Raw genomic sequence first — 23,281 nt, forward strand, 5'->3', positions numbered from 1 at the left:
GCTATTTATCATTTTGATTGGTTTCATCAATTATTGTGTTCATTCCTTTGAAATTGTGGAATTTTTTTTTTGTTAATACTAGGTATAATTTAGTGATAGAGCCCACATATTTAAAACTTTCTTAGCTTTAATCTTTCAATAGTAATATAAATTGTGTTGAGTAAACTAGTGTGTTCAAAATATTTATATTTTTATATGAGTATAGTATGCAGTATTTTAATTTAATATTAATTTTACTCCCTAAACTTTTCATAATGATGACTGAAGGAGACATTTTTACGAAGTTATGCTACTAATTGACGTATGGCGGGAAGAAAAGCAATAAATCAAATTATTTGTAAACGTGGAAAGTTATTCTTCTTTTAAAGTTGACTTGAAGAAAAAGTACGGTCTTTTTTAATCAAAGGTAAGATTCACAGAAATACAAAATGCTCACAAAGGTATCTTTCTCAGAAACAAAATAGCTATTTATTGGAAACAGAATGTTCAGAACCGATTTAGTAGTTTTTAAATAACGCAGTACAAAAAACATTTTAAACTTACAATAATTAATTGAAGCTATAATAAAAAATTAAAAACCTTACTACGTTTAACCGTACCGTTTTTTACCACATCTGTACTTGTGATATTATAAAGCTGAAGAGTTTGTTTGTTTGTTTGAACGCGTTAATCTCAGGAACTACTGGTACGATTTGAAAAATTTTTTCGGTTTTAGATAGCCCATTTATGGAGGAAGGCTATATTTAACATCATACTAAGAGCAGCAGGAGCGGAGCCACGCTGGTAAAACCGCGGGGCGCAGCCAGTTTAAAATATCTTTAAAATATTTTGCAATATTCTTATGATGATACCTAATCACATCAAATGTTACTAGATAGATATTTTATAGATAGTAGAACGTAAAGGTAAATTTTCTTTATATTATAAAAGAATCCGGTTTATCGTCTCCATTGTCAAACAATGTCGTATGTTTTGCAAGCTTATGACCAATAAATAAAGTGATTACCAATTTAACGAATTTCCCTTTTTTCCTTATTTGAATATTCCATGAATTTACGCTGAACCTTTTGTCTTAGCTTTGAATGCCGCAGAATTGTTTTTTTTTTATGAAAAACTTCAGTCGGATCTGTTTAATCGTGAAACTTAAGTATTATTGGTTTTAAATAAAATTGATCATAATATTTATTTTGCTTTGCTAGATTTACTTATAAAATAGCTGTAGTTTTTAAAATCGTACTTACTCGTAAATATACACAAGAGCTACTGCGGTCATTTTGTTAAGGCGTGTATGTTAAGGAAATTCACGTTCATGTTACAAAATGTATTTTACGTGGGAACCCTAACTAGTGCAATAAAGTATCATTTACAAATTACATTTCTATTTGATGGGCTTACTAATTTTATCGTTTATCAGCTTCGAGAAATTTATTATTTAAGTGATTGTGGTTTTCAAATCATGCGCAGTTTTCAGAGATCTAAAAGTAGTACGGAAAATTTTGAGTTTGTTTAAAATAATAAATGTTTGCTATGTGAATGTATTTAATATCTTAAGGCTATTTCAATATTTCGTACTTATTTAATTAACTTATTAATAAATATTTTTTAATTTAATTAATATAAGCTATAGTTTATATTCTAATACTTACGTACAAGACATAATAAATCAGATATTATTTACGTCTAAGGGCCCATTTTTCAATGCTTGGATAAAATCAAGGATAAAACTTATCCGTCCAATTACACGATAATATTAAAATGTCACGTAAACTGTCAAATACGGGCAATTAGAATACGTTTTTAAAATGGTAGTTTTATACATTATTCGACAAATAAGTTTTATCCAAGCATTGAAAAATCGGCCCTAAAACAAAATATTTTACCAGACTTCAATATGTGTAATATTAATGAAAAGATGGATCATATCGTGTTCAAATTAAATGGAATAGAGCATAAAGGTAAATATTAATTGAAATAGTTTGAATTTTATATGAGGTGATTTCTATATCAGACCCAGACGTAAAGCCAACATTTCATATTAGTCTTTTCAAAGTTGTTTCAATGTATGGAAAATTTGTTAAAGTTTAGTGAACCATTTCGTATAAGGCCAAGGCCGCACTAGGGCTGAACCGCCGCGGTTTTTTACCCTCGTGATTTGTGAATGAAGCAACCTCGTTCAAACGGCGCGGGCGTCGTAATTTTCACCCGCGACTGATTTTAAAACCGACTAACGCTCGCGAGTGAAAACCGTGAATTCGCACCGAAGTTAGTTCTTGATAGAACTAACCCTTATTGTTGGCACGCACCGCTCGCAGGAAAAGAGCGGCCTCAGCCGTAGGGTAACCCGTAGTTTTAATTATCAACATCAGATGATAATGTTTTCTCGTTATTTGAAAACGAAAGAAAGATGAGCATAGAATTATCAATTTTTAATGAAAAAGCAAATTTAAAACGCATTATACTTTTATATTAATAAAATAAACAGGTATTATTTTATTACTACTAACCCGTAAGCAGTTGAATTAATTATTCTTATTCCAATACAGGTAAATTTTACTTTAACCAAACAACAAACACGATAAAGTCTATGAGGATTAATTTATTGAATCTCTAAATAGAGTATAGACTCTATTTGAATACACTTATTTTATGGAGCATTCAACCAGACCCAACCGAAGCATCGACCCATTTTCAAATGCATTGAAACTATATTATATATCTCTTTTAAACTTTCAGCTGACGGCAGATTCAGCCCAGATTTCACTTTAAACGAATACATTAGAACCGTGGCGGACCTTCGCGACACTAAAGTCATGTGCAGGGAGGGAGGTTGTGGGGCCTGTATAGTATCTGTAAGGGCCTCTACACCCACACAAGAGATTAAAACTTTCGCCGTGAATTCTGTAAGTTTTTATGGTTAGGCACGATTGAAATAAACGTCGATAATGACAGTATTATTACCAAAAGTTTGATATGACTGAGTATTAATAACTCAGGATTCTATGTATGTGATTAAAACGTTCGCGATAGGACAGATTATAAATTTAATTTGACCTACTTTATTAATATTTCGATTGTTATACACAAATATACACCAAGTATGAAGTAATCCAAGTAGTAGGCCAGTGAAGTGATTTTTTCTATCAAGTAGGCAATAATCGTGATAAAAAAATAGCATTGTTGAATTATATTATTTAATATTTTATATAAGCTAATGCTTCTAGATAAAGATTTAAAGAATACTTTAGCGTATTCTTTAAATCTTTATCTAGAAGCATTAATCTTTCACGAAGTAATTAGTAAAAGGCCTTCTACAATTCTTAAGTGGCGTGAACTCGTGTCGGAAGCCAAGACTCTGTTTGGGTCGCAGAGCTAGTTAATGGTATAATAATATTTTCGTTCTAGTGTTTAGTATCTCTATTTTCTTGCCACGGGTGGGATATTCGAACAACAGTAAGCATAGGTAACAGTACCATTGGATATCATGAGATACAGAAGAGATTGGCTGCTGTGAACGGCTCGCAGTGTGGATTCTGTTCACCAGGCTGGGTTATGAACATGTATAGGTAATTTATTTGTATAGATTTCCGTATTTTTTTATTTTTGTTGGAATAAAGTTGTAGTTATGTAATGCTTTCCAATTGTGTAGTTTCACATTATTAGATAATATCGTACAAAATGTGGAAAACCAGATGTCTGTAAAATTATACGATAAAATGTCGCCCGTGTATACTGTACAGTCTAATAAATTTGCTCTAACATCCATTGAAAGCGACATTAAAATAGTTCAGTCATCAATTCTCCACGCATAATAATATATTCTTGTATCGAAATCGAAGATAACTATTACATTTTTCATTAAAATCATATGAAAACATTTTAGCCTATTGGAGTCAAATCCAAAACCAACAGCAGCAGAAATAGAAAATTCATTCGCCAGTAATATATGCAGATGTACTGGCTATAGATCAATAGCTGACGCTTTCAAATCCTTCGCAATTGATGCAAATAAAGAAATAAAACAAAATCTTATAGACCTTGAAGATCTTGGTAATATAAAATGTGATAAAAAGTGTAAAGAAGGTCCAAAAGAAGACGAAAATGAAAGTACGTGGTGTGTTATTGAGAAAGATGAAAATGTACCAATTGAAATAAGTGGAGATGGCTTTAAATGGTACAGAGCTACAAATTTGAATGATGTATTCAGTGCTATGGGGAATGGTGAATATAAACTAGTTGCTGGAAATACAGGACAAGGTATGTGAGTTTATTAAATGCATTAAATACTAAATTTTTATACCTAGTCTGTAAAATAGGCTTACACAAATTTTTTTTTTTTTTTATAATGAATTATTAAATTTGTTATTTATTATGTTGGTTGACTGATGTCTGTTTCGTCTTTATTTTTAAATGTGGGAGGAAATGATCTTATAATGCTAACATAAAAATTCACATTGAAAAACAAATCGTTTTATGCCTTTTCGTTATATTTCTTCAAGTTGAACTGATTAAATTATAATTCGAGATACTGATACAAATGCTTAGATTATAATTCGAGATACTGATACAAATGCTTAGTAATAGAAAATAGACATTACCGTAAAATAATATTTGGAACAGGTGTTTACCGCATCAAGGATTATCCGAAAAACGTAATAGACATATCAAATGTAACGGAATTAAGGGGTTTTGAGATTGACGTTAACCTAATCTTAAAAGCTGCTCTTTCATTAACCGAAATGATGGAAACAATTCTGAAGTTGTCCAAAGAAAATGAGGACTTTTCTTATCTGAAAGAGTTATGGGATCATATGGATTTGGTTGCTCATATACCTGTTAGAAATGTAAGTCCTTTTTTCCTAGTTTTAGGTAATTTACTAATAGTAAATTTTTTATTTTATTAAAATTCAATAGGTACAGAAAAGATTTTAAATTTACAATTATTCCTTCAAAATTTAAAACGAAAGGGAATGTTAGGAATTTTGCCAAATCCCACTTAAGAAGGAAAAAATATAAACAAGTATGTTATGAATAGCTGGAGCTCACAGACATGTATCAAGATAGACTAAGCGAGTGTATGTACTTCCCGTGTCCAAACTAAGTTTATGAAACTTACTTGACGCTGGCCTACACTCAGTCCGCGCTTGCAGATCACCAAGGAAAGACGTGAAGCTGAATAAAGTAAAATGCCGAATTGCGCCGTTATAAACTGTAGAAACTCCATAGCTGTGAGTGGCCGAGTTAGCAGAGATGTTTCCTTCCACCGGTAAGTAATTTTCTAATCAGAATATGCACTATTTATTTTAAAATCAAATAAAGAATATCTGTGGAAAACGATCGTGACAAACACGGATACCAAATCATACGAAATGATTCGGAATACATTGCGGCTTTTACTTGGCACGGTAAAGATCGCGTCGTATGTTAACAAGCAATGAATAGCGTCTTCTCATTTTTCTGTTCTCATTTTTCTGTCCAATTTTGTGGTTAGTGATGTTCATTTGATGCAACAGTTCTCGATTCTAATCGATTTTATAATCGAACAGAAAAATGATAATTTGAAGGAGCAATTTTTCAGAAAAAAAGGCATAGATTTTTTTTGTCATTTAATACGACTTGACCTAGAACTTTTAAGTATTTTAATACAAAGGTACTAAAAATAAATATTATGACATGGACGCTATTAGTTAAAGTGTCATCTTGGGAGTTTTTTAAGAAAACTCCTTATTGCTTAGACTATGTTTGTTTTTTCAGTTTTCCAAGTAACCCGAACATAAAAGAAAAATGGATCGATGCAACGGGACATAAAGATTGATTGATTGACAGTTTCATTACTTTCTTTCGATGGCCTCTCTAGTACGTAGTACATGGTAACTCAATGGGTTAGGTAAGAAAAAGCTAAAACATATTAGTTTACTTGTTAGAATATTAAAAGGTTTATAACTTTATTTTATCATTCCTCTGTCTATGGTAATTATCATTTTTCTGTCTTGAATCGATTTAGTAATCGATTACGATTCATTTATTTAAGACATAGACATAGATCTAGTTTGATCTGATCTCTTAGACATAGATCTAGTTTGATCTGATTTCTTTCGATTTACTTCGATGGGATAGGACGATACTAGAATCGCCGCGCGAGTGGCGTCCTAATCGATTTAGCGTAAAATGAAATTAACATCACTAAAAAGCGCTCGTGACGTCATAACGCGTCAAGGTCAGTACAAAAAATATGACACGCTTGGTTTTCATACAGATCGCGGTACTTGCGTTGTCTACTTTAATATACATGTCTGTGCTGGAGCTGTTCACGTATTTTTCAATTAAAAATGAGTATTAATAAAACATTGTTATGTAAATTTTACATGAGAAACATTCGTTAATAGGATTTTAATAATATAAGCTATTTTTTTCAACCGATTTAAATAAAGAAAAGAAGTTCTCAATTCGATTGTATTTTTATGTTTGTTTGCTTCATCAAAAATTTCGACTAGGTGAATCGATTTATGATATTTCTTTTTATTTGAAAGCCTACAAATCCGATTGGAATTCCTATTTAAGTTTTATCTTCTTCTGACAATTTGAAGGCGGTTTAGTTTTTTTTTATAATTATAATATTCTAATAAATTTTTAGATGGGTTTAATTATTTTTTAATAATGTTGGTCTTAGGTTGGCACGATTGGCGGTAATTTAATGTTAAAACATACAAACAAAGAATTTCAATCTGATCTCTTTGTACTTCTTGAAGCAGTTGGTGGCATGATTACTATCGGTAAGAAAAATGTATCAATTAATTTGTGTTTTTGTGTTAGAGTTAAAGTTTTTGTGGTCATAGACATACATTTCCACGCGCAATTGCTAAGGCCAGTCACCACTCATCTCAACTCATCTAAAGCGTAAGTCGCAGGTTCGAATCACATAACGATGGACTTTTTTCTATTCTTTAGAATTTTCACATACATATTTTAACAGTTCTAATTAGGTATATGTTCGATAAAAATCCCAAAAAATATATATTTTAAAGCTTAATAATTTATGTAACAAGTCCATCTTTAGTGAGCATTAATGACTACTGTGTAAAGTTATTTTTTAATTATTCCTAGCTGAAGGCGTGGGGAAATATAAAATTATGTCTCTACTGGATTTTCTGAAGGTTGATATGAATAATAAGGTTTTAATTAATGTTTTATTACCACCGTTATCTAAAGACTGCATTTTAAAAACTTACAAGGTAAGGAAATGTTTATAGTACCTACTTTTTTGTTATAACATTTTATAAGCGCTATCTATGTTCGCCTAATATTTTAAATCGCTACGCACTAAAATGTTACATTTCAATATAACTTATTGCTATAATTTATGCCTCACGAATAAAACTTTATGTCACTGATTATGGACACACAATTCAAATTAATTAAAATACATGTTGTGCATTCACAGTAAAATTTTCATTTTCAGATAATGCCATGTTCCCAAAATTCTCGTGCGATAGTAAACGCGGCATTCCTATTCAAATTTCACCACAGCTCCCAAATTCTAGACAAAATGACAATCGTGTACGGTGGTATTTCACCAAATTTCGTACATGCTGTCAAATCAGAGATGGCATTGATTGGTAAAGATCCCTTCACAAATGAGACATTGAACATAGCTCTAAGAAGTTTGTCGGAGGAAATAAATCCTGAAGTTATGGAAACTGAGCCATCTGTAGATTATCGGAAAATGTTAGCTCTGAGTCTTTTCTATAAGGTAATAAATATTACGAGAATCTCCGCCGTTTCTGGAAACGTCTGTTAGATAATAACGTCTCATGCTATTGTTTATTTTTCGCGGATTTGTAGAAATTATAATGTGACACGTTATAATTTGTTTTTCTCTTCTTCTTATAACTCATTTTATATAAGGAAATTATATATAAACATATATAATTTCCTTAAATAAAATGAGTAGTGAACTAGCGGTCCGCCCCGGCTTCGCCCGTGGTACCTACATGTTTACACTATCCTATCTCTCAAGTTGGATCGAACTGTACATGGTGTGCGAATTTTATTATAATCGGTTAAGTGGTTTAGGAGTCCATTGAGGACAAACATTGTGACACGAGATTTATATATATTAAAGAAAGATAATAAATGAAATACAAATCAGAAAAAGAATCATATTAATGTTCATAATATAATGAAGTTGAGCGATACTTTAAACACATTCCTCGCCACGCATATTATTGGTGGAAAAGCTGAATCCTTAGCACCTTGCACTTACACGTATGCACGCACGAACACACAGCCTTTCCACATACACTTTCCACACGTATTTTTCAACTCCGTCTACCCCGATCTATATATTTGTATTGTATATTCACTATGATTTATTCTATTTTTGTTTATAAATAATGCTTACTATATTTCACAGGCGATTCTAAGCTTATCACCTGATGATAAAATAAATCCCATATATCGTTCTGGTGGTGATGTAATTAAAAGAGAAGTTTCCAAAGGAAATCAGTATTACGATACAGATCCAACTATTTGGCCGCTAAATAAACCGATACCGAAGTTAGAAGCATTAATACAATGTAGTGGTGAAGCGGTATACGCTAATGCTTTACCGAAGTTAATAAATGAGGTGTTTGCTGCATTTGTTCTAGCTGATGCAACTCCGGGAAGTATTATTAGTGATTTTGATACCTCTGAAGCTTTTGTAAGTAGCCATGATACTACAAACATTACACTTCTTATTACAATAGATCTCCAAATATTTATACTTATATTTTATATAAGTATAAATATATGGAATTGATAAAATAATCGCATCCGCATCTTTGTAATATTTAAAAACATTCAACCTCAAAGATTTATTCATTCAAACTAAACTTGTATAGACGCTTTGAATCAATGGTATTAATAATTGTTATTTATTTGTCAGAAACTTGAAGGCGTCATTGCATTTTACACGGCAAAAGATATACCTGGAAAAAATACCTTCACACCAAGTAATGTGCCTCTCATGGCAGCTGATGAAGAAATCTTATGCTCTGGAAAAGTTTTATTTAATGGCCAACCCGCTGCTATTATAGTTGCAAATAGGGAATTTACCGCCAACAAAGCTGCTAAACTAGTAAAAATAATTTATTCAGTGATTAACAAAAACAAACCATTACTTACTATCGATGACGTTTTAAAATCTCCTGATAATAAATCGAGAGTAATAAATAATGATTCCATAAAACCCAGTAATGTAGGGAATGATGTGAAACATGTAATCAAAGGTGAATTTAAAACAGCAGATCAATATCATTATTATATTGAACCTCAAACGTGTGTTGTTAAACCTATTGAAGATGGATTGGAAATACATTCAGCTACACAGTGGCTCGATTTAGCTAATGTTGCTGTTGCTCAATGTTTAAATGTGCCAGTAAACAGGTAAGTTGTGCCAGTAACGTAATGTAACGAGTAGACTATTGCCTGTATTGATTTCTACATCCTTTATGGTACTTTCCCTTATTCCCGTCATTAATCTTGTCCTTATAATAAACTTGGCAACCCACTAGCAAAGACTACTCAGCATATCCAAATGTATGTGGCTGGTAGCAATCGCTTTCATTCAGGCAAACTGCTCTTGTGTGAACAAAAAAAAGTTTGATAAAATACCTAAACTTTACATAGCTACTCGTGATAGTAAAGTATGACTCATTGTTATTTTTTAATTGATTGCAGTATAAATGTGATCGTTCGTAAAGTGGGTGGTTCCTATGGGGGTAAAATAACAAGATCAGCTCAAGTCGCTTGTGCTGCGGGTCTGGTGGCATATCTACAGAGAAAAGCGTGTCGATTGGTTCTGTCTCTCGAAACAAATATGCGGTCAATTGGAAAGAGATTACCGACTCTTAGTAATTTTGAGGTATAATTATTATTATGCTACGAGTTATTATAATCACAGTATTAACTTGTTTAGCACTGATAGTTTTCATAAAAAAATGCTTGAACTATAAATTTTTTAATATGCAATCAAAAGTAAGTGACTAAATGACTTAGAATTTATATTTGCCATAAGCCATATAATTAATAGATAACAGGGGCACGAGCCAGAATATTTTACGAGTTATTTGTTAAATATGTTGCAAATCCAATAGCATTGAAACAAGACACGTGATTTTTGTGTTAATTCTTAGCGTTACGGTTTGAACTACTGTACCTTTTGAAACAAAACGCTAAATATATAAACCAAGGTCAATATCTTATCCAAATTATATTTGTACACAGGCGGGTGTAGATGAAAAAGGTGTCATCCAGTATCTAAAGAACACTTTCTATCAAGATAATGGTCATTCAATTAATGAAGTAATCGTCCCTCTAACTGTTAATCATTTCTTTAATTGCTACGACACTCAGAGGTGGGAAATAGAAGCTAATACTGTTTTGACTGATAAACCTTCGAACACTTGGTGTCGTGCTCCAGGTAACATTATATCCTTATTTTATTTATAAATGCATACTTTTGTAAATAAAAAACTTTCACGCATTGCAAGAATAGCCTATGGATGTACAATCGTTTCATGAATTGTAAGGAAAATGTTGTTCTACAATTTAAAAATCCATACTAATATTATAAATGCGAAAGTAACTCTGTCTGTCTGTCTGTCTGTTACTCAATCACGCCTAAACTACTGAACCAATTTGCATGAAATTTGGTATGGAGATATTTTGATACCCGAGAAAGGACATAGGCTACCTTTTATTGCGAAATATGTACCACGGCCGAAGCCGGGGCCACTATATAAAAATAATTTTGATTTTCGTACATATCAATCATTAGTTGTCAATCCTGTCAAATACGGTTGAACGGTCAAAATATTGTTTGACATTCATGCGTTCAAAAATGTATTTTGTGTAAAATAATAAAAAAGTAAAAAGGGTGAATAAACTATTGTCTGTATTTTTTTAAATCAATTATTGAAAAGTGCAATTAAAGCAGATACATAAAAATTCCTCAAATATTTGTGTTTACGCGTGCTTTCAGAAATTGATAAGGTATTTTCGGTGAGGAAACTAACCAAGAAGGATAGTTCGATTAATTATTTAAAAAAAAATCTCTAAAAATGTAAAAATTCTGACAACTATTTGTCGCGATTTCGTCGACTGCTTCAACAATATTGCGTTGAAATAATATTATAACGTTAAAATTGAAACGGAGGCCCTGGCTCATTCGATTGAACCAAGCTAAATTGCGTTTTGAAGATTACATCCATTTACGCGATGCAATTAGCACAGAGAAGAATATGCAGAAAATATTGGGCTATTTAGGTGCTTAGGTGCTATTTTACCGGCGACCTTAGAAAAAAAGACCTTAGAATTAAATAAAAGACAGATGGAGCGTTGCCGAACTAAACCGAATGATTTTTCGTCATTTCCATAAAGCTATGTGTGCTGTCATTTCGCCGCTGCACTGTACGAACACGATGCTTCTGTGTGCGTGTTATGTTACCAGATATTGAAAAATTTCCCAAATTTTTGCCCGACTACGGAAGAAAGAGGGTTATGTTTTTCGAGTGTATGTATGTATAATATTTCTTTGACACGCCCTGCAGTATAAACTGTTGGATCGATTTTGAGTTGTGAGGTGTCATTGCAATCATCTGAATTATGAAGGTAGTGGTGGTAGTGACGTAGGCTATATAAATAAGCAGTCATGTTTTAATTTTTATTTTAATACAAATTCGGGTTTATGATATTATTTTATAATATTGCAAAAATTATTTTGTTACATAAAGCACCTATCTACTAAAGTTAAATATGGACAAAATAATTTTATTCAATTTTTAATTACTTACTTAATTGCATTAAAATTTAAAAAACAGTTTTTATTTTTCAAAACATAATATGAATGCGAATAGCGGTAGTTATTAATCGAGAATGCGGGACATTTTATTGTCAATTTTCATCATATCCATCATGGAGTTCACATGAATTAAATCGCGAGCGAAAACGACTATGACGCTTTTTATAAAAGTAATAAAAAAAATGTATAATGCTTATTAAAATAATCTAATAATGATCATGAGCCTTTATTGCACTATAGAAATAATCACATTGACGATCGAAAAATCCAACAGCACTACCCCGAAGATCTTTTAACCATTTTACCGTTTTACCCCTAAAATTGGCAAATTCATTTTCAAAATACTGGCAGCATACGTTGAAGTTTTGAATTCCTTCGTATATGTAAAATTATTATTTGTATATAAAATTAAATAAGCCAAATAATCTACAGAAAACCTGTAAAACGATGTTTTATCTTTTTGTTTGTTTTCTGGAACAAATATTACAGCGTTTTAATATCACAAGACAGCATTTTTTTACTAAAATATCAAACCCATTTTGACGTATTGCATGACACTAGAATCGCTATAGCACTGCCGGAGGTTCGTATTCGTTTTTGATTTCGTATTTTCTTTGACAAGGGCGACGGACGATTGACATGCTCCATCTGCATTTTATTTTGTAATCTAAGCCGGCGACATACACAGGTAGCCCAAGTCATACGCATGAATATGCGCAAGATGCAATGACATAATATCAAGTTTTTAAAAGTACTTACTGTTTTTTTACCCACAAAATTGGTATTTGTTTTGAACTGGTAACCCTAAAAATATGTCATAGCCATAGGTTTTTGTCATTTCTCGGTGCAGCAAACATATGTGATATTTTTTTTGGAAATCATAAGAGATCTTTTTCCAACAGTCAAAGTTGAATTAATATTACGTTTTTATTTTAAGTTTCTACAGGTATAGCAACACTGTCATTTTCTTTCACGTTAATTTCACCGTCTTCCAGATTCACAAATTGATTCAATTGATTCTGGTAGCCATCTTCCGGTGTTGCTGTTTCGATTTTCTTTATCAAACTCTGCACTAATATCAATGTGTAGCTGTGGATGCCTGGAAAATTATTTTTATATGCATTAGTTTTTCATTATAAAAGAAATAGAAAATTATTGACACGTATTCGAATTTTGGACAACATAGAGATACGTATTATCAACATAGAGTATACGTGGGAACTATTTAATAATCTGATATAAACCTGATATTTATATATTCTGATGATTGCATACCTACATTAAATTTTTCAGAAAGAAAGCTTCAGACAGTGAGATCGACTTGTGTTTTTTATAGTTACCTATATATAAAAATAAACAAGCAAAATATTTTGATTAATTAGTCTCATATTCTGAACCATCTATTTATATAAAAATGAAACCCGTTTTCCGTTGTCACGGAACGCGTGAACGAGTGGACCGATTTCGATAATTCTTTTTTTATTATATTCCTTGAAGTACGAGGATGGTTCTTATGTAGAGAAAACGTGTACCACAGGCGAAGCCGGGGCGGACCGCTAGTATAGTAATAAAGATAATAAACTAGTCATACAGAAGAAACTTTTTTGATCAATAATTAATGGTAGCCGTCTTTTTATAGGTTCTACAGAAGGTGTAGCAATGATAGAGTATATTATGGAAAAAGTTGCATTTGAAATAGGCCAAGATCCTATGCAAGTTCGAATCGCAAACATGATCCGCGAAAACAATCCTCTCATAGATATGATTGATCAATTAAAAAGAGATTCTGATTATGATACTAGGAAAACAGAAATCGAAGAATTTAATAAAAATAACCGGTGGCGCAAGAGAGCAATGAAAATGATGCCCATGAAGTATGATGTAGGATACTTTGGTAATTACAACTCCATAGTTTCAATATATCACGGTGATGGAAGCGTCGTTATTATGCATGCTGGTATTGAAATGGGGCAAGGTCTTAATACTAAAGTTGCTCAAGTATGCGCCTATACACTTGGCATACCATTAGAAAAGATAAGTGTACAACAATCTACAAGTTTTACTTCACCGAATACTATGACTACAGGCGCTAGCATTGGAAGCGAATGTGTTTCATACGCAACTAAAAAAGCATGTGAAATTTTATTAGATAGATTGGCTCCTATCAAAGCAAAAGGAAGTTTTACTTGGGAAGAGCTAATTGTTGAAGCGTTTAAAGAAGAAATTGATTTGCAAGCGTCTTACATGTATTCTGCTATGAAAGATGATGTGAAACCTTATGCTGTGAATGCAGTGTGTGTTTTAGAAGTGGAAATTGACATTTTAACTGGAAATCATGATGTGAGACGGTTGGATCTACTTGAAGATGTTGGTAGGAGCCTTAGTCCAATGATAGATGTTACACAGGTAATTTAATATAACGTCATTGTTTAAAATATTCAATCATATATGTACACAAATTGACAAAAATACCGAAAATTGAAAAGAGATATAATAATTTTATAAAATTGCAGATAGAAGGTGCCTTCGTTATGGGCCTTGGATATTGGACGCAAGAAAATCTGATATACGATTCCTTATCAGGGAGATTATTAACCGATCGCACGTGGTCCTACAAGCCTCCAGGTATAAAAGATATACCAGCAGATATGAGAATTTACTTCTGCAAAAACTCTAAAAACGAGTTTGGTGTGCTGCAATCGAAAGGTAAAATTCAACATATTTTTTTATCATAATATCCGACTGCATGAAAACTTAAAAATAATATTGCACTAATATATAGATACCATCTTTAATAATTTTGATGAACCCATTCTTACGTAAAGATGAATCTTACAACGCCCTTTACGGTAAGATCCTTCAAACCATTGACGCTGTAGAGCGAGTCAAGGAAACATATAATATGTACGGTGTTTCTACATACATAGTAAGATAATATGATCGAATCACACAGTCTATCCAATCTAAGGTTAGCCGATACTACGTTTAACTAGACTTCAACAAACTAATGTAGGCTACTCGTATATCCCTTAATTCATAATATCAAGTGTCGATTGTTCGATATTCAGCTACTTTTGTATAACAAACAAGAAACAGACAAAACTTTCCTTACAATAATATATGCTACTACCGGTCCGCCCCGACTTCGCCCGTGGTACATATTTCGCAATAAAAGGTAGCCTATGTTCTTTCTCAGGGTCTAAAGATTATCTGTGCCAAATTTCATCAAAATCGGTCTAGTAGTTTATGCGTGAAAACCATACGTACATACATACAAACATTTCCTCTTTATAATATTAGTATAGATGTTCAATAGAATTATGGAATACATTTATCCCTTGAAATTTTCATGGAAATCATTTTGAAAAAGGAGAACATACTTTCAAATGACGTACTCTCAAAGCGAAATCAAGGTCCTGCTATAATGACAGGATTAGAAGGAATGGTTTCCAATTTCTTTCCTAGTTAGAAATACGATGAAACACTTTAAATATTATATCATATAACCAAATATCAAGGTCTCTGATTACATAATAGGAAGGGCTTTCGACTGCCCTTAGAGGAAGAAATTTGCTGACTTTTATTATCATGTGTATCTTTATTTATATCGATTTGCTTATTTCTTTTGCTTCTTTTATTACTCCCCTGTCTTTATGTTCATTATTTTTCATTTGTGTAAAATCTATTTTTATATTTTTGGACAAAAATTTAAGACAAGAAACTGTGATTCACCTTCATCAAATCTGAACTGATGAACCTAGTTAATTTAAAAATCATCGGCCAAGACAGTTTTTAAAACAAAAATTCCATTAGAAAAAAATTACCTGAGTGACCATTTGAACTATTCTTTCGGTCCTCGATCAATCCGGGCGTTATTTTTAGGTTACGTTAGTCAATTAATTAAGTTTTTTCTATTCTTTCTTCTTCTTTACAGAGCATTATAATGCCGTAAAACTATTTACAGGTACTGGGGAACCAGCACTATGCCTGGCTACAGTGATCATCCATGCGGTCCGAGACGCAGTGCGCCTAGCGCGCTTGGACGCCGGCCTTCCAGACGAATGGTTACGAATTGGTATGCATTTAGTTATGAATTATGAAATAATTTACGTACTAAATTTTAAGGTAGAGATATTTTGTGTATTAATTAATGTAGAGTTTTTATTTTATTTTGCAATTGTGAAATTATCAATTTTAACATGCTTACAAATATTCGATTTTTTAAGAATAGAAAAAAGTCGCTTGAAAAGGCATCCAAACCTGCGTCCTTCGTATAAAGAAATAGTGTTATAAGAAATATTACCATGTCAAACGGCAAAACATTTGAACAATTCAAAAGATTTCTACACAGATGTAGAAATTAAGTAATTATTTCTTAATAAGTAATTAGTATTTTTATAGTGAAACGAAAATAACAATAAAAGCTAGTATTTTTTTGTTTCAGAAAACCCTTGTACAGTGGAAAACATATTTATGGCTGTGGGACATAAGATTGAACATTTCAAATTAATATAAAAATAATAATTCTAGATTTACTAACTGTCTAATTACTATTGTTACATTTTCTTTTGTGATGTTTATTTAGCTACGACTTATTGGAAATGTAAATTAAACTATTCAGTTTAATGTATATACTAGTTATGCCGCGCGGTTTCACCCACGTGGCTTCGCTCCTGTTGGTCAAAGCATGATAATATAATAGCCTTCATCAAAAAATGGGCTATCTAGCACCGAAAGAATTTTTCAAATCGGACAAGTATTTCCTGAGATTAGCGCGTTGAAACAAACAAACTCTTCAGCTTTATTATATTAAGTATAGATTAAACTATTAATTACTATATGTTTTATATTTTATTTTACGTTATAAATTTTTGAAAACTACTATCTGGATACTGTGGCTTTACTTGCATTTTATCTAAACAAAAAGTAGTGTGTTTATCCCACAGTTTATCCAGACTACTACCACTATAGAGTATAGACTATATTATATTTACTTTAGTAATTTTTATTTCCGGATGCACAATAAAGTATTTTTGTTTGTTTGTTTGTACTATCTTACTCTGTACCAAATTTCAAACAGATTCGATGAGCTATTTCGTATGAAAGAGTAGGTACAAACATCTATAAATTCTTACAAATGATGCAAAAGTTGTTTTTATTTTATTAACTTTATAAAAACATTTTCTACTTGAAAAATAGAAACTCATTTATATGATCAAACATTTCACTTTTGATTAAATTACAGTTTAATATGTACATAATATTATTATGCAAACATACGAATTCAAACATGGTTTTGAAAATCTATTTTAGCACAAGTTCATAAACCTAACTTCAATGTACATTTAATTTATTTTTAATTAACGAGAAATGAACGTATTTTACAGTAGCGCTATGTCAATTTACATATTTAGGGGCTATTTTTGAACGCATTTGCCTTATTATCTTCTACTGCCTTCACTTTGATGCTGACATATATTTTAACTAGTGGTCCGCCCCGGCTTCGCCCGTGGTACCTACATGTATAAACTTTCCTATCTCTCAAGTTGGATCGAACTACACATGGTGTGCGAATTTTATTATAATCGGTTAAGTGGTTTAGGAGTCCATTGAGGACAAACATTGTGACACGAGATTTATATATATTAAGATATACCTACATAAATCCAAACAATTATCTTCAATTATATAGCTGGGTAATTATGAAAATATGAGATATACATACTTCAGAGGCTATGAGGTACTTATATATGAGCGTTTTAAGTACATAGATGTGTAATTGTGTATTATTTAGGTAATTTAAAGTGAACACTAATGAGATGTATGGGAATAAAATAAATTGCATATTCTTCAATGAAACAGCATTTTAAAATACAGTATATTTTACACCGTGTCAATGCATTGCAGCTGACCGCCTCCTTGGTACAGTGGTTGACGCGTGAGCGTAGAACCGAGGGGTCCTGGGTTCGATTCCCGGTGGAGACGAAGAAAAAAAAAATGTCTCGGTCTGGTAGGACACAGAAGGCTGATCATCTACTTGTCCCTATAGAAAATCGATCAGTGAAACAGATGTATGCATAATGCATCTGCCCCTTACCCCACTACGGGGACACGGGACTTCACACACAATGCATTGCATACATCCAGTGATTTTACCTATTTACTAGCTTATTTACTAGGTACATAATATTATTGATTCATCTTATACTACGGCAGAAAGAACAATTCAAATAAATAATAATTAACCAATTTTCGGAAAAGGAAACCTCACGATTCAACACAAGCTTTCAGATTATATTTTGTAATACAAATCCACGTTTACAACATTGTGCCGATTTTAATCCAACATCAGTCATTGCGATGACAAAACATAAAGAATTGAAAACAAAAGAAGCCTTAATAAGAACTGTTTCAGAAACATTTGCTATAAGTTCAGAACAGGAAAAATTTAAAGCCATACAAATAAAACTTGCGCGTTGTTACTGAAGGTTTTAAAGAATGTTTCATAAGAACTCTTTATTGTTTACTTGGACGCTTACTCGTGTTTCAAATTCATAATACATGTGCGTATATTGAGTTTATTAAGGTACAGATAATATTATAATTAATAATGGTCAATTTTTAAGCTATTGCATAGCTTCTATCGCGGGCCTTGAGCGCGGGGACCGAATCCAGAAATTCCGTAACGAAAAACCTCACGCTCCAATCCGACGGGCGCGGAGGTGTGGCTTGAAGGCACGCTATGCATTAGCTTTACCGCGGCAGTCCCCGAGTGCCACACGTCTTTTACCTATTTAATAAAAATGTATAAACAAACAACATAGTCCTTGTTTGCTTTTGAATTATTTCTAAATATTAGCAAAACACCATAATTAAAGGAAAATATAAATAGTTGGTCAGTTATTTTTCTTACCGAACGCATATTTTCATCGATGCTATGACGTCACAATTGAGGAAACTTTCTCACTAAGCTTGCATAAGCCTTTGTGAATGACATGAGAATTATATATAGTTTAATACGAGTATCAATGGTATATAAATAGATAAGTGTTTGCTTACCAATATACCAAGAATGCGTCTCTAATAAAAAATAGAAAGAAAGTTGCTTCTTTAGGCACGATGAGATAATAATTTCAAGGTCGCGTCATGTCAATACCATCACGTCATGGATTAAGGCGACGATTATTGTATCTTTGAATCTTGCCAAAGAAACTTCACTTCTGACACGCGTGAAAGCACGCTGTACTCAGCACACACGTTCTTTTTTATTCTTAGTATCTTTAATTATATTTCGTCAATTGCTGTATCGATTATCGTCTTAGTGCGCAGTTTTATTCATATTCAGTAAATGGAATTCTCAGATAGACCGATGAAGATTATGCCAAAACATTCCAACACAATACATCCTTGAAAGTTGAACCCCTAAAATGGTATAGAATACCTGCAGTCGACTATTTTCCGATCATCTGGTGCTTGAGGAACAATAGGTATCGTAATATCGGTTTTAAGTAGCTTTTAACTTCGCTCTCGATGATGGTTATAAATATCTAAAAATGTTTTCTATCCGATCGTAATGTTAATATTCTTCGTGGCTACTTATTCCTGTCTTGGCGTATAGATTTTTTTGTCAAGATGTCTGTCATGGGGAGGCAAAATGGTGAAGGATATTTAGGAGAGTTTTATTTTATGCGTTTGATTTGATTTGCTCTTGGCATGATCGTTTCAAATCAAAAGAAGCATAATATATTGTATACCTACGCTACACATCTATACTAATTACTAATATACTAATAATATTATTTTATTCTTTCGGTGTTAGACAGCCCATTTATTGAGGAAGGCTATAGGCATATCATTACGCTAAGACCAACAAGAGCGGAACCACGCGGGTGAAACCGCGAAGCGCAGCTAGTTACATATGTGATTTAAAGAGCTTTTTAATTGATTTTCAACTTCTGTGTTTCATCAATTTATAGATATGCCAAGCCATTATAATATTACAATCTTATAAGTAGGTAAAAGGTAAGACGTAACATTGTAATATAAAAAATAATATATATTAATTCTATAATTATTATTAATGTGGCTCATAAAAAAACCTTCTTTCATTTTTTATTTAATGATTGTATCCGTCCATAACGAAATATTTTTTATCATCAATATTCTAATACAGATTATATAATACGAAATGAATAAACCATCGAACAATCATAATCAAATATTTCAATTTATTAAAAAGCGCTAGGGAATTTAGGGGTCAGATATTTTGCCATAAAAATGCTCGTAAAATATGAGCTGGATCTAAATTAGGCTTCCGAGACTTCATAAATACTCAATTTACTTTGATTAATCCGTGTATATCTTCAGAACACGCTATCTTTATATTTAAACTAGCTGCGCTCCGCGGTTTCACCCGCAGTGCTCCGCTCTTGTTTGTCTTAGCGAGATGATATATAACCTATAGCCTTCCACGATAAATGGGCTATGTAACACCGAAATAATGTTTCAAATCGGACCAGTAAATCCCGAGATTAGCGCGTTCAAACATATATATATATATATAAACATATATATAATATTATAAGTAATAAGTATAGACATTATGGGTACATAATAAAGTTTATAAGTTCTCTATGTGACCTTACAACTTAAATAAAAATATAGATACTCTATACAAATAAAAATTATTGCCACAAATATTTTGCCAAGCGAAAAATTCGAGAATTTATAAAAATATTTATTTCTATTTTGTTTGATTTATTATATGCCCAGATAAAGGAATGTGACCGTGTTAGTACGAAATTTCTCTTTTCGTCGTGGTCCTTTTCTGACCGAATTTTAAAGTTTTTACTATGGGTTGGTACTTTATTAATTTAACTTTTTATTTATTTAAAACTTATAATATACAGTGCGTGCTTTGTTTTATACTTATACGAAAACTCAATATACAAACTTGATTACTTATACATATCTTATTATTGAGTAGATATAGTATATACTACTAAGTATACCTATAGGTATAGTAGGGTATCTTGATTGATACATGGTCATGATACATGATTCCAAACATCCAAACATACATAAATTCGTAGAGCTTTACGTAAAAGCCTTACTTTTCGGCCATTAAAAGTTAAATCCCAAAGCATAAGTGCTTGAAAAATAGGAACTAAATCCCGGTTATTATTCCTCACGTTGGGAACAATGTGACGGCTCGTTTGCAACAGGTAATGGTCCAGGATATATAAGGGTTGGCACCCCTTGGTGTGTCAGTCGCGGCTCGGACGCTGCGGTGGGCGGTTCTCGTCTGCGTTTGTGTTACGTAGTGATGTGATTTGTGCTAATGTTTACGAAGGTTAGTTGATGTTTTAATTTTTTGTTAGTTTAAGGAATGTTTTTAAATTTGCGTATACTGTATTTTAAGACGTAAAAAGTATTGTGATGTAGAACTAACTAATAAATTGCTTTTGAGTAAGTTTCTGGGGGATAGTGTCATAAATTATTAATATGATTAGTTACGCTTTGAATTCTCTTTAAATTAAAATTGTTTGTGTAATAAATAATTAACATACTGATAATAATGTTTCTACTTATAAACAAAGTATAATGTACATCTTCCGGTATTTTAAGTCAAAAATAACTAAATAAATGAAAAAGTTTATTTCGTTTTCCGAATTGAAATAAATAACTCAGATTTAAAAAAATTGAAATAATACTACTAATTATGATAAAAAGCAACTTCATCTTCGGATATAAATCATATAGAGCCTTCTAAAAGCTTTTTTACATAGACTTTGTTCTTAAGTAGGTACCTACGTTTTTTTACAATAATCTTGTTTTATTATATCATTAATTTGTTCCTCTCAATTTTATTATTAATATGTCTTATAACACACATAAAGGGTAACTATACATTGAATATTTAATAGTATCTTGGGAGATTTCCTTACTTCAGGCGTATTTGTTATTACATACATATTTAATGATTCGAAGTTATTGTGTATAGTTAGTTATTTCATTGCTATGCACTATGTATTATATATAATATATATGTACTATATTTAATTCATTATATTGTCTTGTTAATTATTTATGAGAGATTTAATCACAACTTATAAAAAAAGCTTTATAAAATCCCACTGATTGTCTTAAAATACCTTTTTAACGGAGTAGGTATTATTCACACTAGAATCCAAAACTAAATTATGTTTGTATGATTTTGTTAGCACATAGAATGTTGTTCGATTCGGTTCTACAGTCTTCTGCTATATTATTCATAAAACAAACAAAATTATATATTATTATCTATAAGGACTGTTATATGCCTTAATTATTTGCTTCTTATAGTTTTTCTAATGAATATAGAGAATCATTTGAGTCATTGCTGAAACTTGTATAATATACATATTACAGTTTTTTAAATTATCGCCTAAACCTAACTTACAGATACTATGAATAAGACTGTTTCTGAGCACCATTATTTCAAATAATGTTAGCTAATAAAATATTTTTCCACTTCAATAGAATAAATAACCTACATTTGTATATTTATTTACCAAGGTTCTATTTATATTTTCGTAAACAACTTACAGAATGTTTTTAGTTTAATGTATTACATAATTTATGTGTAGACGTATTGATGTAAGACGATTATTTTCAATCATAATAATTATTATTAAGTACCAAATGTACCTCTCATTTTCTATACAGTTAACTACAAATGTATCAATTTTAATTATATAAATAATTGAAATATTTAACTCAAATTATATACTACAACATAAAATATACCTACTAGCCAAGTTCATATAACATTAACCAAGTAGGTATATAGGGCAATATTCTCGTAGGGCGCTACGCCACACTAAACTTTGCTACGGTGCTACGCTGCTACGTTGCTACGCTAGCTTTTATTGCCACCACGTCCGCGTCGCTATAATATTATTTAACCTAATTGTAGTTTAACTTCTTACATATGAATTCAGTGACTTATCTTCCTTGTCTTATTTTCAAGCATTTTACTAGTATTAGTATGACAGACTTGTATTTTTAAATTTTGTAATGTAATTTACAGGTCAAATAGTATAACGTTATTAATCATACATCTTGGGTATAATTGCTTACAACATACATCAACACGTTCATAATGAAGGTATGAATGTAATGTCCCATATTTGAATTTAATATTTCCGTCACATAGATGAGGGTGAAACTATTACCATAATGCTCATATATTTCAAAACTATAGGCTTTTGAGGAATACCATTGATACAACTTTAATAAATATACTAATTTTGAGATGAATTTATGATTCTATTCAAAACAAAGGTACACTTCGAATATTCACCATTGACAATGTAGATCCGAAAGTTTATTTTTTCGTAGGATTCTAAATGAGAGACGAATTGTCTTATTTTATACCTATATTTTTTTGTAAATTGACCG

At 31.6% G+C, this 23,281-nt stretch overlaps 1 protein-coding gene across 1 annotated transcript; it reads left to right on the forward strand.

The window, feature by feature from the left end:
• The first annotated feature begins 1,891 nt into the window (after positions 1–1,891).
• LOC149487235 (xanthine dehydrogenase-like) lies at positions 1,892–16,354 on the forward strand. The gene is made up of 16 exons (XM_089697136.1): positions 1,892–1,955; positions 2,734–2,900; positions 3,403–3,563; positions 3,881–4,254; positions 4,618–4,841; positions 6,668–6,770; positions 7,102–7,229; positions 7,457–7,747; positions 8,411–8,698; positions 8,924–9,423; positions 9,718–9,901; positions 10,264–10,459; positions 13,479–14,245; positions 14,353–14,545; positions 15,804–15,914; positions 16,284–16,354. The coding sequence occupies exons 1-16, from the start codon at positions 1,892–1,894 to the stop codon at positions 16,352–16,354; spliced, it is 3,822 nt and encodes a 1,273-aa protein (XP_089553262.1).
• The last annotated feature ends 6,927 nt before the right edge of the window (positions 16,355–23,281 follow it).

The sequence above is a fragment of the Colias philodice genome, chromosome 7 (genome assembly GCF_061535455.1).
Source record: "Colias philodice isolate Cphi_HAF_F1 chromosome 7, ilColPhil1 Martin Lab GWU primary, whole genome shotgun sequence".
Taxonomy (NCBI): Eukaryota; Metazoa; Arthropoda; class Insecta; order Lepidoptera; family Pieridae; genus Colias; species Colias philodice.

Bases quoted from the DNA above. Each gene is read 5' to 3' on its own strand.
- LOC149487235 (XM_089697136.1), top strand. From the start codon at position 1,892: ATGTGTAATATTAATGAAAAGATGGATCATATCGTGTTCAAATTAAAT. The intron at 6,771-7,101 runs GTAAGAAAAATG...AATTATTCCTAG, and splicing joins TGGTGGCATGATTACTATCG to CTGAAGGCGTGGGGAAATAT. The intron at 9,424-9,717 runs GTAAGTTGTGCC...AATTGATTGCAG, and splicing joins TTAAATGTGCCAGTAAACAG to TATAAATGTGATCGTTCGTA.